Source organism: Gavialis gangeticus, unplaced genomic scaffold (genome assembly GCF_001723915.1).
Source record: "Gavialis gangeticus isolate Ggan-Ray unplaced genomic scaffold, GavGan_comp1, whole genome shotgun sequence".
Lineage (NCBI taxonomy): Eukaryota > Metazoa > Chordata > Crocodylia > Gavialidae > Gavialis > Gavialis gangeticus.
Genome location: NW_017729016.1, coordinates 976,672 through 995,819, shown reverse-complemented (window position 1 = coordinate 995,819; position 19,148 = coordinate 976,672). Strand labels below are relative to the sequence as shown.

General features: G+C 42.5%; 1 protein-coding gene and 1 long non-coding RNA gene across 3 annotated transcripts in view; both read right to left on the bottom strand.

The window, feature by feature from the left end:
• Nucleotides 1-19,148, bottom strand: part of USP22 (ubiquitin specific peptidase 22) — a 115,652-nt gene that overhangs the window by 81,314 nt on the left and 15,190 nt on the right. The window contains exons 3-4 of one of the 2 annotated variants that reach the window (XM_019512644.1): nt 2,122-2,235; nt 1,536-1,580 (exon numbers count right to left, since the gene is read on the bottom strand). In XM_019512644.1, coding sequence (XP_019368189.1) covers nt 1,536-1,580; nt 2,122-2,235 — 159 coding nt within the window. The remainder of the gene's footprint in view (nt 1-1,535; nt 1,581-2,121; nt 2,236-19,148) is intronic. The other variant, XM_019512642.1, reaches the window with a different exon arrangement.
• On the bottom strand, nt 12,604-14,542 carry LOC109294340. Its single transcript, XR_002096507.1, has 2 exons — nt 13,771-14,542; nt 12,604-13,240 (listed from the first exon to the last, which is right to left on the bottom strand). It is a non-coding gene; the product is annotated as an uncharacterized LOC109294340 (long non-coding RNA).

Below are 19,148 nucleotides of genomic sequence, written 5' to 3'. Positions count from 1 at the left end.
GGGGGGGGGGGGAATCTAAGTGCATGATGGAGGAGGAAGGCAGAGTTTGTGAGCAGTATCTGTTTCAATATCCTATTCTGAGATTTTTTTTTTTGGAACTCTGCAAAACATTAAATGCCAGGAACCACTGTACGGGGCTGGGAATGGAGGAGCTTCACAACTACCCTTCCATATTTTAGAAGTGCATCACATAATGAAGGGAAGTTGCAAAATTAAGCATTTTAAATGGCGAATATTATGCCACAGTTTCAAAGAATAGCTCTAAGATGAGCATTCCTTTAACTTCAGTTCAGCTACATTTGACTATTTATTATTTACCTCCTGGGTTTGTAAAAGCTGTATATAATTATTTCTGAATGGGGCCATCTATTAATCAGTCAACCGCATAGCAGGAGGTTATTCTACACAGCAGTTCCTCTGTGATGGGCTGTTATTCTTTTCCTTCATATTCCGTGAAGACAAGGTGAACAAGATAAACTACTGTTTGTAACTGGTAATGTGGTGGCTTTTCAGACCATTACATGGAGTTACAGTCTGTTGGAGAACAGGCTAACATATATCTTGGTTGGGCCAAAAAATATAGATAGTGTTCCTGAGAACAGTATCGTTAAGAAAATATACTCTTAATTTACACATTAAAAAAAAAGAAGCTGTACATTCATAAAGATCCTACTGTGTCCTGAGCATCTGTTTTGCTCTTGCAGTTGATTATCTCCTTTGGCTCAAGACAGCAAATTTTAAACAGGTTTGAGGATAATCCAAGATAGAGGAGAAAAGACTAAATATAAGGTTTAAAAACACTTTCCCAGATATGTGCAAAAATATTTTGTAGGAAAGTGTTTCATACCATGATTTTCTTGTTCTAAAATTCAATGCTAGCTTACCTTCCTCTGACTGAACTTCTTCAAAATGCACTGGGAAATGACAGGAGTAGAATTTTTCTTAAATAAGTCAACAAGCAGCTGCAGTTTTTTGATATACAAAGACTGTTTCAGGTAAGGTCTATTCAATATACTGACAGCCGCTATTCTTTAAAAAAAAAAGTCTTACAAGTTTCGAGTGGGAATGGTTTGTATTCATATCAGCCCATGGCTATGTCTATCACATTGGAAAGGGATGCAATGGAATTAATAAGAGTAATGTATAACTGAGGAGCAATTGCCTGCTTTTGAATAGAGACTTTTCCAGTTTAAGAAATTAAATACCCCTAAAAGCCACTGAAAGTGGAAGATGCCAAACATCTGTGATAGACTTTTAAGCACTATCCAGGTTGGTTAAAAACATTTCTACTTCCTCTCCCCTTCAAAGAAAAGGGAGGGGAAAGGTTTCTTTTGGAGTAGCTCAATCAAGGGAAGGACTTATGAAATTAAGTTTGATGTTGTCTGTTATTTGATTGCTGGAACATATCCAAAGAAGAGGAAAACAATCTGCATTATAAAACTGGCATTCTTAACTACGATTCATGTCTAACATGGCAGGATAATCAGCAAAGGGACGCTTGTTAGTGAAGTGCGTCGCCAGCCCACGCCTCTTACCTGTCATTGTACACTGGTAGTGAGAAACCACTGTTGGGGTGAAGGCTAAAAAAGAAAAAATTAGGGAAAGCAAACTGAATAATAAAACAAATGTGTGTACATATATTTGTGTGTCAACATCTCTACATATACTGTGTGTGTGCAGTGAAATTATGGGTGTGTGTATTTAAGCTGGCACATTGTATTAAAAAAAAAGAAATCACATAAAGGTGGCATTTCAGGTGAGGGGAACAGATTTCTTGCCTAAGTTACCTAAAATAGTCTAAGAGGTAGATTTGTTACATTTTCCTTCTGATATAGATCTCGCTGTGTTTATAATAGGCGTTTTGCATGATTATGTTAGTTATTTTTAAATGGTATTTTGTTGCAATTAAAAACATATTTTTGTTACAATTTAGTGCTGAGCACATGCTAAGCTAACAACCTAGCTTCTGGAAAGTTATAGTTTTAAATCTGTCTCTCCCACAACCTGCACTGATGTCTCTAAAGAGCTCTCTCTTCCCCTTACTGGTTTTTGCCATTGACAAATGGGAGGGACAGGTATGATTAAGAACAAAAATAAATAATTCAGGCAGGAAAACCAAACCTTGTAATTTCCAAGCTTTCCGTTGTTCTTCTTTGGCAATTTGTTCCATGTCTTTGTCGTAAATGTAATCTTGACACATAAAGCAGTATATACCCCCATACAAAAGGTCTATGGCTGCAAGAGAGAAGGGAAGAGAGAGAAAAAAAAATGTGAGTTCAGAACAAGAAGCTTCAAACAGGCTCCCAGTTTTATCATTCTATCATCTATGCTCTCCTTGCTCTTGACAAAAAAAAGCAAAAAAAATTAAAGTATCAGTCAAAAAAACCAAACAAACCCCAGATTTCTCAGTTACAGTACTAGCTATCTAGCTGCTCATAGCAGAGGCAGTCAACAGCAGCACAGTGCAAGGTGCCTCGAGTTCACGTTGTGTCCTACAATATAGACCTCAGACAAAGTATGACTTAAGTCAGCATTTCTCAACCCGTCGGTTTCAACTCAAAAGTGGTCACAACAAACTTTAAAAATTGATCAACAAACTTTAAAAGTGGATTCTCCTTTAAAGGAGAAAAACATGTGAAGCTGTGGCTTTTCCCTTGCAGGCAGGCAGAGTCCCAGTTTGCGAGGGGCTGCCTGTGGCCCTCCATGCCCCACACACCCACCCTCTGCCCCATGCACTGGGAGGCTGGTGATGGGGGCAGCAGGTTGGGAGTGAGGGGCACTGGGCCAGGACTGGCCACTGGTGGCTACAAATGGGTCCTGGTACAAAAAATGTTGAGAACCACCACCTTAAGTAACCAAAAGGCATAATTAAAGCAACGAAGTAACAATGCATGCAGAACTGGTATTGTAACACAATCTGAAGATCTGATAGGTTGTCTTGAATTGATTTTTTCTGTTTTTAAACCACAGAGCTGGTGTTTCTGGTCAAACCCATTACACAACTACAAGAGTAGATTTAAAGCCAAAGTGAATGTTCAAACAAAGCAGGCAATAAATATGTTAAAATGTTAATACAAGTCCAATTTTTGAGGCCAATAGCCTTTTGCCACGTAGACTTCTGCAAAGAGAACACTTTTTTCTGTTTTCTCTTGTCTGCTGGGTTATGTCTATGTGGACAAAATAGTTATGGCCAGTGTTGCAAGATTTCTCTCTCTTTAAAGATCAAAGACAGACAAATCCCTAAGTAACTGGAAGAGTTGTAATGAAAAAAATCAACTGACCAGACAAAGGACATTTCCTTAATATACTGGCTGAGATGGAAGTACATTAATTTTATTCAGAGCAAGCTGCTGATATTCACTCTCTCAAAGCAGACCAAATGATAAAGTGACAGAAGATAAATAGGCAAGGCTAAAGGATGGACACTGGCTATGAACTACAACCCAGCAGGACGGCACTGGGGGCAACCAAGCAGTGCACTGTTGCTCCCCCAAACTTTGACTTTTCTGCTTCTGAATTCCCGATATTAAGCACTCTCTACAACGCAAACTTGTTTTAAACAAAGGAAATGCAATATATTGCTCTAAATAATTCCAAAGTGTCTGTTAGAAACAAAATGCAGCTGGTAACCTGTTGACCACCACCCATAGGCCAGCAGACTGGCTCTTCTTCTGGCTTCTCCCACCATCCAAGGGACTGCTCATGCAGTCCTCTACCCAGTGCCCATCTCACTGGCTCAGGAGACTAACTATAGATGAACTCGGCCTGTTAGACCCTCCACTATTTCAGCATGACCTAAAATCAAAGGCTGCAGAAACTCCCCCACTGGAAGTTTTGTAACCTCCTCCACCATGCCCTCAACAGCTTTGATTCTGAACATCTTTCTTCCTCGGTGGATAATTCTTTCAAGGCCATCCTCACAGTCTCTCTTACTCTGATATCCTCCCTTCTCTCTAGACTTTCTTTCCGTCTCCTCATACTACCCCTATGCTCCGATTAGGTCATTTCTTCTCCTGGCTCACTATCCCTACTATATATAATTTAAAACAGAGAAAACAATAAAAAAAACACTCCACTTGATGCTCACCACTAACCCTCCTGTATATGCTATATCCTATCTTCATAATCTTCACTTATCTTCCTATTGCAATCTGTTTGGGGCAGGAGCTGCCTGTGATCGCCTTCTGTACGGTGTCTAGGACAACAGAGCTCTGATCCTGACTTGGGACCTATCAGACACTATAGGAATAAATAATAATAAACATCCGTATCAGAACAGCACTACAACGGATAAGAGTCTTGCTAAGGCCATGCCCAAGAATGGAAAAGGGAGAAATGTTGCAAGAGCACAATTAAGCTACACTGGTAGAAGCGTTAACTGCCTGATACCTGCTCCCACTACAATCATGTATTACCTACCCTAGATTTTCATTAGAACCAATAGCCATTGGCTCTTCTTGTTCAATGAAGAATTCATTATAGCTCTCCAGTACCGGCACAAAAAGCAGGTAGTAGTAGTGGCTTTACAATTACTTAGGGGCACGAGAGAGCGACCTGGAACATGAGGCACATGTCAGTCCTCAGAAATGCAAACTACACGCCAACCATCCTCATGTACTGCAGAAAGTCGGTTTGCAACCATGTATCTGTCAACCATCTGGCTTTGTTCAGCAAGGTGGCAAGCAGAAGGAAACCCTTCAGGAGACAGAGTAAACTGCTCATTCAGATCAGGGTGAATAGGAAATCTGGGGAATAAAGAGAACCAAAGGACAGCAGGAACATGAGGCTGGATAAATTTCATAATTGTTCCCAAGCCTGATTAAGGGCTCTTGAAGACAAGTTCTCCTTCAGCGCACTTGTGTACACAGTGCAACGTCTGCTGTATATACTCCAGTACTTTGTGTCATTAACAAGATTGCAGCAGCTTTTGGGTAAATTATCTCAAGTACCAAGAAAAACAGTTCATACAGGCTTGATGACAGCAGACTAGGACAGGACGCTGTAATACTGTGGAAATAATCTGGCTGCTGGATTCAAACGTTCTAGGGGGGAACAAAGTGAATGGAATTTATTTGCTGTTAAAAAAGATTGCTAAACCTTTGTTAAGTGAAGGTTCATAATTAATCCATCCTATACTTTCCACCCCAAAAACTACCTACTTTTCCTGAAGTAAAACAGAAAACTGTATTGGAAGGAGCTCTGCACAGAGCCCTATGTTACAAGCATGCAGCTTCTTTGGCTACCAAGTTCTTGAGCTGCTGGTGGACAAGGTTCTTTGGGGAAATGTGGTATCTTTTATTACACGAACTAATTAGTTGGAAAAATTGTTCTTTGCAAGCTTTTGAACACAAACACCCATCTTCAGCTGGTGTATGCATCAGATGTGTCAGAGTGTCGGTATTCATGCAAAAACTGTTCTCCGTCTCCCCATAACAGTTCCATATCCACAGAAATCAGATTGTTGACACATGCGACTAAAAGCCAGAAAAGAAAGGGTTTCACGCATTCTTCACAGTTAAAAAGGAAAGGAGCATGTAGTCCCTTAAAGCAGGCAGGTCATTAGCATTAGCTGAAGACATGCACACGTGCTGCATTTCAGTACTTCCTTCAAGCCATTTATGAGACTGGTAACTCTCTAAGAAGTTATTTTTTTTCCTCAAATGAGCAAAAAGAAGTTATTTCTGTCAGGCTGGAAAAAACAGGAAGCAGTTTGTTCTGAATCTCCACCCACCCCAAGTGCTCCACGCACAGCTGCAGCATCTAGACCAGGGCTTGGCAATCTGCAGCCTACAGAGATTGGATCTGGCCCATGGCAGCAGGGGCACCTTCTTCACCCCGTCCCAAGCATTCCTCTGCCACGTGCTGCTGAGCCCGTCTACGGTGTCCAGCAGGTGGCCATCTCAGCCTTCCCTGCCCTGTCCCAAGAGCTGTTCTCTGGCCCTGAGGGCTCTGCTTTTACCCCTGCCATGGAATTCATTGTTCCCCACCCTCGCTGGCGATGGAAACTGCAGCAGTCAGTGGAGAGGGTAAGCAGAGGCTGTAGTAGGAGCCTGAGTGTGAGAGCAGTCCTCAGCAAAGAGGTGCAGCAGAAAGGGTCAACAGCTTGGGACAGTGGCTGGGTTACAAGCGGCAGCCCGCTGTTTGAAAGGTTGCCAACCCCTGCTCGAAACAGTATATCTAGATGTTTCAGTCTGATCTGCAGCTGGAATTACGCTTCCGGCTCCTGTCTGCCATACATGCTCCTTTCCCAGGACTACTGCTCCTGTGAACTCTAAGATCATGTTGTGGCATACTCACTACTGCAAGGAGACTCCCCAGAAGCTTTGAGATCTCATCCAGTTACTCCTGCTGATATCCTCTGCCATCATCTCCTATTACTGATATTGCTGTACCTCTCTGCTACAGCAGGGAAAAGATTCCTGGTGGTAGCTCCTCATGCCGTTGATGCTTCATGGCAGTGACATCTTTCTGTAAGCAGTTCTGATGCTGCTGCTTCTGCTGCCTGATGCTAACAGACACAGGGAGCCAGCTGGCCCAAGAAAAAAGCTTTTGTTTCTGTTCTTAGGCAGCTGCTATTTTAAAGTTGGTGACACTAGCTCTAATTGGACAGCGGTGCTGACAAAGGTAGGAAAAGTATGGGGACAAGGCAAAGAAGAGTCAAAAAAGAATTGTTGACATGGCATATGGATGCATGACCAGTCTTTCTAGGCCCTGCTCATTTCAACAGTCAAATATGATATGCTGTACCATCAGACATTCATTTTCTTGCCACTGAATTTTCCAGCAGGACCTACCTATATGAGGTTCTCAGAAACAAAGGCAGCATTATTAGGGATTGATTTTGTTTGGAGTTTTAGTTCAGCTCTGATCCAACTATGTGCAGAACTCACTTGCAGCAGCCACAGCCCTTCCAACAAAAAGCAGGAGCATGAGTGGGAAACAGGAACAATATAAAACCACTAGAGGAAAATGGCTGGCTCATTTTTATGGGGACAGAGATGGAAAGTGCTTTGAGAAATCTCCATATGGCCACCTCACTGGATTTGGTAAATGTAATGCCCAGATTGTCATTGCAGGTGTCCAGAAATTGGTATTTTTGTACAATACAACTAACAAAGGGCAGTACCTATGCAAAACAAAGCTGTTCAAAATGGTATTAGGCAAGTCACAAAATGAACAGGTACAGAAGTTCAATCCGATTCTAAATATATCAGGCAAGGCACTGAGTTTTAATGTACTAAAAAGGATGACCTTTCTGTAATATATTTGTTTGAAAAATATTGTTACTATCTTAGTACTTCCCATACTGATAGCTTCCTCTTCAAACAGCTGGCACAACTTGATAACAGTGCACTTGACCCCCCAGGTCTCTTAATACACCTTGTGTATTACATCTCTTAACACACCATCAGTGAGGGGGGACCTTTTTGGCAGGCATGCCACAGATTAGCCCCACACCCTCCCTGAGTGTCACTCTGATCCCTTTCCTCTGCCTGATCTGCCGCTCTTCTGTGCTCCCTGCCATTTGCTCCATGCCCAAGCTGCTGCTCTTTCTGCTTCTGGCCCTGTTCTCACATTGTTCTGCTTCTTGTTTGATCTGCTGCTGTGCTGCCTGTCCCCTCCCTGATCTACCATGTACCACATACACAGGCTGCCTGTGCCACCCGTAGCATGCGTCTCAGGGTCTTCACCTGGATCTACACAATTTTAACAATGCAGAGCTGTGAGAAGGCCAAAAGATAGCTAACTTTCTTATTTTAGATTAAAGCTGCCAACCTAAGGAAGCCACATGACGCCAGGCGAGTTCACCTGGTGGGAGACCAGCTACATCTACTAGTGCAAGTACCAGGTAAAGAGCTTTGATGAATGCTAACTCAGTGACAAAAACTTAAAAATTTAGGCAGGGAAAAGCCTCCTTCCCCCTTTTCTTCACCCGGGGCCAATTAAAAGGGTTTCATTTATGTTTGGATTTTTATTTTGGCAAATGAGTCTGATTAGCTCTCAAAATGTTGCAAGGTGAAACTGGGAGTTGCTGTGGGAATGTGACAGCAATACCCAAAGAGCAAGGAAGTGTGATCACCTCAAGAGTTCATGAGCTTCATCCAACTAAGTGAGAAGTCATTGCATCCATCAGCTCATGTGACAGATATTGAACATAACTGGTTCTGTACAACCAGTTCACCAGGTTTTTTTCACAGGGGGTCATGCTACTCTTTATCATTCTAGGGAGAATATATCTTTCTGCAAATCTATCACAATCCCTCAGTTTTGTTGAGGAGCACTGTTTACTGTCCCGTGTTGCACAATAAATAAAATAAGATATTTAGGTCTGTATCAGGCACTGCCCCCGATTTTATGTAGTAGGTAAAACAGATAAGACAAAATGAATATCAAACAGGATCAGTAAAATAAGTTATGGATGTTTGTGTGTTGGATGAATGCTGTTTCTTCTGGACTTAGACGGGTGCTGGGCAAGAGACAAAGAACAAAAGGTTACCTGAGGCCTTTATGACCTATATATGTAGTAATACTGCTCTCCTAGTCCCAAAACCAACAATTCCAATAATTATCTATTAATACACTTGTTAAGCCAACCTTAGGGGGGGGTACCAAAAAACAAGAAACTTAAGAGTGGTTTTCAACCCAAATACGCTTTCCCACTTTCAATCTTGCTGGAAGCAGTTGCAAAAATATTTAATGAAGGTGTGAGCCATGGATCCGTCCCTTGCATATTTTCATGAAGTAAGCCACGCTGCTTACACTTTTATGTAGGTCTTGATTAGATTCAACTGATGCACTGGAAGTTGGCTTTTTTCCAGTCAATGGAAGAACAAAGCCACAATTTTAATCATGTTTCTGTGGCCCGAGTTCCAATACAGCTAAGAAACCTCTGAAGTCAAACAAAATAGCACCTCCCTAAGTCAAGTTTCTGATTGTACTGTAAACCTTCTGTTATGTAACAGACTAGAAAGACAAAAAAGGTTAATTAGAACACCCTTTTTACAAAGTATGTTTGCTCAGCATTATAATTATATACCCCTAAAACTCACTCAAGGTATGCTGTTTGTAACCACCTTAATGAACTGCATTACTCTGATATCCATTAGAGAGAATATAGTAACATTCATCTAGCATTTTTCATATTAAAACAAAAACAGGTACGGTACCTACCTTCTTCTCTTCCCCCTGCCCCCCAACCTTCCTGTCAAAAGCACTCTGCTTCTTTGGTAATTCCCAAGACAACTGACAATAAACCTCAGCACAGTAAGACATAAATGGATCCCAAACCTGTTGGCAGATCCATCTGCTAGATCAATCCACTTAGACGTCGGCTTTCTGTCAGTATTGGATAAAGGAACATGCTTTAGATGGCACCCTCTTCCCTCCACCCCCTCGTCATCCTTGTGAAGACACTGCCCATACCTTAATGGCATAGAGAAGGGAGACCCAAGGATCCACACCTCCCACCGGAAGTAGAGACAGGGAGTTGCTGCCTCTATGTACTGATTAATATGCTATTTGAAAGCTGGAATACTACTCCCAGGCTGTTTCCAGAGTAAGTAAATTGACGATCCTAAAATCATCCATCATTTTTTATTAGCAGGGTTTAAATATTTTTAATTATTAAGCTTGTTTCAAGCTACAATGGAACTGCAAGATAGAAAACATTAATGAAATAAATCCAACACCTTTTTTCAAGCTTTTAGATGATTTTGTGAAGCTCAGTCCCACACACACACACACACACACACACACACACACACACACTATTGCTATAGCAACAGCTTGTTTGTGTGTATGACTGCTACAAAGCATTGTGAAATCCGTTTCATACAAGGTTTGCCCTTCAACTTCATAAAGCATTACCACTACAGCATGTAAAAATATTAAATATCTGCCTCTTTCCTTACTGAATACAATCTCCTTCCTCAAAACAATGTGAATATATTAGAGATTGCAGAACAGGTTAAAGTATGCTCCAAGGTTCTTTGCAGATGTGTACCTATATAGCTGACCTTGGAAACCCTGGCAGGACAACCATTTTGGCAGATCATTTGAGATGGCAGTTCAGGGAACTGTATTTTTGAGCCATTGTCAAATACAGTAGACCATTACACAGCTGCACTAATTGGGACCAACACCTGTGCAGTTATGGAAACATGCAATGGACTGACAACCTCCTAAAAACACAAAAGAAATAAGAGCATAACAAAAAGAGACCGCATTTAAAAGCACTTCTGTTACCCTGTAACGAAATTCAGAAAGATAGTTTTTCAAGCTATACAGATAGCAGGAGATTCCCTGATCAAAGAGTAGCCAGAATTCTTCATTGAACTTCAAGAGAGGGGAAGAAACTGCACTACAGAAACAATGAATGGCAACATGTGGTTGATCGCAGTGTAGTTGTTCAGCACCTACTGAACCACTCGGCACCTGAGTGTGCACACCTGAAGCCTGTGAAGGCAAGCCAGGAGTACAAACTCTTATATCTGGTCTTAGGCATTTACATGTTTACAGTCTTAATATAATCCTGTATTGTTAAGAAGCTCCTGGAAAAGCTGAGATACAAGATGATGTTTCTGGCTTTGCAGTTTCTCTAACACATCTGGAATGTCAGCATTCAGCGACTGATGCCCATCTGCCAAATTCAGGTAACTCACTGGTATGCCAGCTCACTGTACCTCCCTCCTTCCCTACATTTCTTTAAGTCCTCCAGAGCCACAATCTTACTCCAATCTACCATTTCTCTGACACTGAAAAATTAAAAGCAACTTAAGTTTGCTAAAAATATATACGGCTACTCCTAAATCACCAAATTCCCCAAAGTGGAGGGCAGCAACATTTTTGGACAGAGAGCCAAACACACCCACAACCTGGACTTGCAAGAAGTTGGCATGCCAGGTGCAGACAGCAGGGGAGCCGCAAGGGGCACAATCCTTGTTGTGGCAGTGCAGCCTCAGCCCCCTTCCCCACTGTCCACCAAGATGTGTGTGCCAAGCAAAATGCCTTTGTATGCCACGGTCTGGCACTTGTGCCAAGGCTTGCCTACCCCTGCTTTATAGAGTTAATTTGTGAAGGACCTAAAGGGAATACTCGGAGTGTATAGTCTTTGTGTTAATGATCTAGCATAAAAGGGCATACCTACACTACACAGTTCATCCAGGATTGGATTATTGGGTATGTACATCTGTGGTTGCCCAGCGCGCCCATGACAGCACGCACCCTGGCTTCACACAACCAGCAACTATATATCAGCATGCACCCTGGTGTTGTTACTGTTGCCCATGTTTCATACTGAGATTTCTTGGGGCATGCCCTAGATTGTTAGCATCTCACTTAGGACAACCTAGTCACTGGTTCGTGGCATACAGTATTGAGAGAATTTCCACATCCTGCACAGGCCCCTCTGCAGATGTAACATTTACCTGCTAATGCATTCTTAGCAGGTACATTTCTGAGTTGTGCACATTCCTCAATTTATTCATTCTAGCTAGTGACAAACTGCAAATCCAGCACAGGGGAACACTGCTTCGTTTGGCTTGTGTTGCATAGCAGACAACCGGACATATTTCAGCTACAGTCTCTAACCCAACCCAGGATGACGACTGGTCTTGGATGGGAGCTCATGAATACTGGATGGTAGCAGCAGACTGGAGACATCCACTGTTACTGCAACTGTTGGGGACAGTAACAGTTAGGGATACCCCAGATGTAGACCAGCATTCTTGGGGCAGTACAACTTGCAGTGTTGAGACTGGGCCATCATGTGGCCTAGAAGAGCCAGTAGAGGTCCCAGAACTTCCACAGGAAGAGGTGGATCTTTGTGGAGCTGCATGAGGAGTTTGTTCCAACTCCCTAGCATCAGGATGCAAAAATGAGGGAAACCATAATAACAGTCTTTCAGGAATAATATCATCTGAAAAACAGCTATTCCTCATGGCTACAGGTCTGTGGTTAACTAGTCTGGTGTTGGCAAACCAGCTGTTGAATACTGATATATTGAAGAATGACAGGTGATTAATACTGCAATTTGCCCACAGGCGCTTATACACCTCAGTCTGAGGTGTTATATGAATTCTGTAGAGACGGTCATAGCCCCTTATGTGCCCCTACCCTCCTGCCACACAAAGAGCAATCACAAAAGTAGGTTTATAAAACCAGGGGGACATACTAGGCAAGAAAGTCCATGAAGGTGCTGAGAAGATCTGGACAAGAAGGAACATTCCCTCTCTTTGTAACATAGTTTTTGATGCTACACCTAGGTGCCCTGTCATTTCAGGGGGCCCACATACCTCCAATTTCCACAGCTCATAAAAATCAGTCCCTGAAGTCAAAGCACAGATAAGGTCCATTACATGCTTGGGGGCTGCAGGATGGTCACCATAGGGTTGGATCCAGACAAACAGAGGAAATGACAGATGTCCACATACTTACATGAAAGCAACACTCATGAAGAAACGTGGCACTGTATATTTTTAGAGTACCAAGTAATTTGTGATTGTTTTTATGTGGCTAACATTATCTATATTCTGATATCAGAGGCTTTAGAAACAACTTCCTAAAATCGTCATCTTTCCCCAAGCACTCACATAACAATGTATTATACAACAGAACCAATTTATTAACAAGTAGTAAAGCAGTGTTTGGAAAAGCACTACAGGTGTCACAGCTGCCAATAAACAAATATCTGAAGAGTATAAACACGTGCAAAACTGAGCTGGTAAAATAGTGTGTAAGCAGTGCAATCTCACTGGTAGCAGAACTGGATATCAGAAATGTTTTTGTTCTCCTTACCCCAGATAGCAAGGGAGAAGAATTAGGAGCGTTTTACAGCCCACTCAATGCATGAATTGCCAAGTAACTACACAGGCAGCAGCAAGACAGGCACATGGAGGAGAATCTGCAGGCACTGACAGCGGTGCCAGATTGGAGGCTGGAGCTGAGCACCAACAGTGCAAACTGCTGCTCAAGAAGTCTTCCTGCTGCACTTGTTCTTGCTCCATCATCATCAAGCACGGTCATGCCGCACCTTGAGCTTCCTTTTCTCTTTCCGTTTTTTCCCCCACTCCATACCCTGTTCCTCTTTGGTATTCCAGGTGCTCATCTCACATGTGCCCAGAGCCAATCTGCAGTTCAGACAAGAGATCATCCCTGAGCTCTTCCCTTCTGCTGCACTGTTTCAGGGTCCTCTCATGAAGAGGCTAATACAGCTGCCTCAGTTCAATAGAAGCAGACAGTTCTGCCAAGGAAGAGAGAGCATATTTCTTCTGTTTGTGAAAGAAGAAATGAATCCCCCTGCTCCCCTTCCCCAACTTTTCAAGCACCGAAACCAGGCCATGGGTTGACACTGACCAACTGGGTACCCCTTTATTTCAACTTCATGTATTGACTTGTTTAGAAGCTGCTGCTAGCTACACTGCCAGCTAACATTAATAATTTCAGAATTAATTTACTTTTAAATATATGTATTTCAATCTGGTGTGCATGCACAAAGGACCAGAGTGGGCAGGGGGAAGTGGAGCATTCTAGCAATCAGGTGGGTAGCCACGACCATCCTTATTATTAAAGGCCACACAGGTCTTGAGGGATTGCTCACCACTTTGAGATCCCATGCTGGAAGAAGAGGAGACTCCTTCAGGGTAGTGAAGGAATTCCCCAGATGAAGCCAAAGCCATCTCTTTTTATAACTGAATTAGTCACAGCCTGGAAATTTTTTCCATTCATACTGCAATTTCTCCCATAACAACAAAGATGAGGACTGTCCCTTACCTGAATGCATCTCCAGCTCCTGCTTTCGTCTTGCTTCCTCCCAAGATGGATCACAAGCTCCTCTTCCAAGAGGTTCTCAGAATCGAGCCCCAGAACATTTTTGAGGTCTATCTGGCCACAGGTTCACTCTGAACTTGTTCTGAGGTTTGCTCCCAATTCTCTCTCTCCTCCTGCCACTGAGGTCTCTTCTGGTGCTGTTGGCCCTCCCCTCTGCCTCTCATCTAGAAGCGTGCCAGACAGAACTGTGGAACTCCATACCCAGGGCTTCCAAAATATTTGCAACAACAGCAGGTAGACAGGACCTTGCTGGACGTGTAGTTATCATTCTTAGCTTTGTGGTAGGTGGTCTTTAATGCACTTACTGCCCTGGACAGTGGTTTGGTGCCAACTTCCATTAATCTCCAAGCTGTTAGGAAAGTGTGGATTTCAGATGCCTCTTTCAGAACCACATTCTCTGCTAGTCAGAGGTGAATCAGAACTCATGCGTGCCTCCAGCCAGCTGGCTGAGTGCTGCTGAAATGGAGATGGCCACATGGGAATGAAGGGTTAGATACTTACTAAGTTGTATATAAACTGGCAGGTTGTTTCTCGTCAGCCTGAGGTCAGCGTGAAACACAGTCATACCCTATATTTTGTTTAATCTCTTGCAGCGTGCACATGCACGTATGCTCCTGCTTTTTGTGGCTCAACACACTTGAACTCATGTGGCCCTTAATTACAGCAACTATGCTTCCAGGTTTGGCTGGGACAGTCCCAGATTTTGTGGGACAGTCCCAGCTGAACTGTGAACAGTAAAACAGAAGTCCCAGAATCACAGGGGTGTGGAATGCAGTCCAGCAGGGAGGATTAAGCAGCATGCCCTGCCAACCTGCAGCACCACCACCACCAGCTTGGCTGGTGGCACAGGACACAGTGGGTAGGAGACAGTAATGTCCCAGATTTCCTTATGGTCACCCTACCCTTAATCAACACTCCTCAACTACAATATTTACAGCTCCACACCACTCTGGGCTTCATGTCCTGACCCAGTGGCTTGGGCAGCTATAGCCTTACAACATCCCATCTGCAACCTGTGGGTGATTACCTGCTTTCAGTCACACTTCCAAAAAACCCCCCAAAAAACAAAAAAACCCTCTCATAATGTTAATGACTAAGTGGCAGTCCATTCCTTATCAGTGCCTGAGTTGGCTAAATTACAGCCAGCTGGGGTATGCATACATCTGCTGCAATCACACAGCTTGATTGAGCTGAAGGGTGCAAAGCACAGTGTACAAAACATGTGCAACTTTCAACTCTACCAATGCACATATGCATTATGAGTCTTTGGGTGTAAGATCACATACAACTTCTATATGCCAATGATGTATTGAGTGCACAGGTTGGATGATACAGTGGAAGACAAATTTATTTATTTAGAGGGGTATTTAGCTGTGTTAGTCTGAAGTGAGGCAGAAGGCATGGTAGAGATACACATTATAGTCTAACTGAATCAATTAGAGATGCATAAGCTTTCATGAGTAAGAGCTCACTTCATTAGATGCTATGAAAAGACATACAGAGAGCAGGCTATCAAGTAGAGACAGTGCTTTGTAATAAGGGTGGAACTGTTACAACTTCAATCAGGCTTGACAAATGTTTTATTGTGGACTAAAGAAACCAGTCACAAAAGATGCAAAGCCTTGAGATCATGCCTATTAATATAGTCTCTGGAATGGCAAAAAGGGCCAGCTTCTGAATAATATAGTTGTATTTGCATTACATAACTGTACATGCCTAAATTCTGCCTATCATTACCTAGAATGGGTATGCTCACAAATGAGCTCTTTACACTTGAAAATACAATAATGGCAGCCTCACTTATTTGAAAAATACGAGGCATAATGTGGAAGTTACTGGACACCCCTTGATGAGAATTTAAATTTTTGTATCCAAGCAACCATGGTGATCTAAAATGCTACAGTTCTAAAGCTATTTCAAGGCCCCTGAACAGAACTGACCTGATTTTCCCTAGCACTGACCAATGTTAGCTGCTAAAGAAGGCACTGAAAACTATGGTTTTCCTCTGGAAGTCAGATTGTTTCTCAAGAGCCTAATTGTGTCTTTAGGAGCCTAGCTTCTGATATGTCTTTGAAAAGTTTTACTATAGCTAAGAGATTTCTGAAAATGATTTTAAAGTATCCAATATAAAGCCAGTCCATCTGTGAGGTATGGCTTGTCTCATTGCAGCCTAAGCAGATAATAGCACCAAAGTGTTTTATTTGTGGATTGTGCACAACAAGTCTTAATAAAAATCCCACCATGGTTGTTAAGGCATCTCAGTGTCTCTGGAATTTAAACATTTAAGGTAGACTGGGCGCATCTACATGAGACGTTACGTTGCTGTAGCACCGCTGGGCACAAACTGTGACACTGATGCTACTGTGTGGTAGTAATTAGCCACTGAGCAGTAGCTTTTAAAAAAAATAGCCATATGGTGTCGGGACTGCACAGTAACACTGGTTATCGTGCAGTCTGCCGTTCGTGTAGATGTGGCCATGGAGATGCTCTCAGTTTAAAATTCTTGCTAATACACAATCTATAAACCTTACTACGTAGCATTGCAAGATGGAGGCATAGAGAGGTAGTTGGCCCTCTTAGTCCTATATCTGGCAGAAAGCAGGGTTGAGATGTACCTCGTAGACTGATTAAAATCAGATGCATAAGCTTTTATGACCATCAGCTCACTTTATCAGGTAAGATGTCTTTCCAAATAACTGTGCAATTATTTCTATAACCTTTACTACTGGTGCTTTTTGGCGCTTGTACAGTAAGATATACAGGGTTGCTTATGCTTTCTTTGTAAAATTAAGAGAAAACCTTATTTGCCTGTAATTTGAACTTCTGCTACCACTGCTGTGACAGCTTAAGTGCCGTCCCCCGTACATGGCTGCATAAGGGTAGAGGGAGGAAGATTTTCATTTCAAGGAAAGAAGAATGTACCAGTACTGGCAGTAAGCAAGCCTGACCCCAAAAGACGCTTTTGAACTGTGAGTTTAGAGGCACCAATCTCTCAAAAGGCTCTAAATAATTAATTTTTTTCCAGAAGACTTCAACTCTTGACTGAAAGGCTCCTCTTACCTCATTTAAAATTGTATTTTATAATATACACATTGCTTGCCCATGTAGATATACTGTATCTTATAGTGAGAGTTTGTAGAGATGGCTCTATTTAAAGTTGCTTAACATTTTCAGCAGTATAAAATTGTTAGTTTTTCTTCTTTTTTCTTTTTTTTAAGAAGAGCTTTAATAACTTCATTGATTGTAGGCAAGCCTTTGAAAATCAGCAGGGTGAAACCCTTCAGGCGACAGAAGTACCTTTTCTTTTCCCCCCATGAAACTCTCTCCAGGTTTAACCGAGATAAAAAGTTAAAAGAAAAATCATCATTTCCCTTATCTTGCTCGTGTTCCTCTGGAATATTCTGGTAGAATGCCAACCTCATAACTGCCAAATTCTGCATTATGCCGTGTATGACATTTTATGGAAAAGTCATCTAAACCTGATCAGCACATCTTTCACTTCACTACCAGTTTAAGCTTACAGTCAACATGCCTTGCCCCCAGTAGTAGCATGCATGCGCCCGGGGCGAGGGGGTGGTCAAGAGCATCTGGGGTTCTAACCGGGTGAAGAAGTTGAGTGGGAAGTTGGGGATCTTGTAGGGCAGGAGGGCTATTGGGCCCCAGAAAGCTATGCAGATGGCTGAGAATATGTGCTTGCTGGTGCTGAGAGGGCCTGAAATGGAGATAAATGGGAGAAATCTGGTGCAGCTAACTGCAAAGCAGGGAGGGGAACCTGGGGCAGTATCACGAGTTTTATTTTCTTCTCCCCCCCCACTCCCATACTCAATTACTGGCTAGGATTGAGGATAGGGAGAGGAAGAGAAGCCGCTTCTGGCTGCCTGCCCAATACAATAGTCCTTGGTGGTGAAAAGACTGAACTGCAGGCAAACAGGTCAGCCAGATGGAAGAGATTCAAGCTGGAAAGCGGAAATGCCATGACCAGAGTGAGTAAGCCTCAGGTGACTTGTAAAGGACTGCAAAAAATAACTGGATGTGAACAAAACAAGTGAGCCACTCCACTATGTCACTACCACCGCCACCACCGCACACTGGGAACAACTTTTAATTGTGTTCCCTTGTGCAGAGGTGCAATGACACCGTACTTATCACATCATCAGATGCTACTATTTCCTCAGGACCCCTCTCACGACCACAATAGGCTGAGTTTACAAAAGGGGCAGAATTAAGGTTACACAGGTATCTATAAATCTGGCACCTCCTAACTCATAGCTACCAACTAAATATGTTTCTGTAGTCCTTTTCTGTGAGTACACTGGATGTGTGTCTTAGGGGTGCAATTATGCTGTGTAAACTGGAGGAGCGGGAATTAAAGACATTAAATTAAACCCCTCTCTTGAATATCCCTCAACTTCCCTCCCACCCCACACAACACAGAAGTCCCAGCTTTACATAACATCTCTATTTACTGCTGCTCTTAGAAAAACTTGTGTTCCAACAAAAAACATTCTGACTCAATAAATAATGAATGTACTCAAACAGGACTTGACTTTCAACTTGGAAATCAAGTATGTTTGAAGTTGCATTTACTTTCCAGGCGGACAATGTTCAAGAGTTCCTTTCTCAATTGCTGCTACTCTACTTCAGCCCTGACATCAAGGCTAGTTCTTCTGCAACACTGTCCTGGTCCTTTGCATAAATGAGATATCCATTTGCAAGAAAAATTGTATTGCAGCACTCTGACATGTACACAAAGTCAAAGGCAGCGTAAGAGTGATGCTGTAGCCATAATGGTTCAGAAATTGTGAGAGGCAAGGATTTCTTAGGGTGATCTCCTTTATTGGACCAAGTATGTAGTTGGGGTAAACTTAGACAAGCTTTCGAATGCAAGAGATTCTTCTTCAGGCCTCTGATCACAGGCAGCTATGCACAGCATAGCGAAAGAGCCAAAGCAAGCCAAAGCCATGATTTTTTGGTTGCAGTTGTACCCATGGTAAAAAACAAAAAAAGGCAGCTAACCCACTATCGCATGGGACTCCCCATTCCCTGTGTTTTTCCACATTTTTTAAATAACATTCTTTCACATGCTTATGATTCTGGAATAATTCTGTTTTAGTCAGAATTCAGAAGCAACAGAAAATTCCATGTATTGCTTGAAAGGCAAGATGAAGCTTGCTATCTGGCTAGGATTTTCAGTACTAAGCTAAAAGAGTTAAACCTTAATCTTTAAAATTAACTTCAGTGAAAATTTTCTATCCTCCACCCCCTTTCCCTTTACTTCTAGAGCAGGGGTCAGCAACATATGGCCCACAGGCTAGATCTGG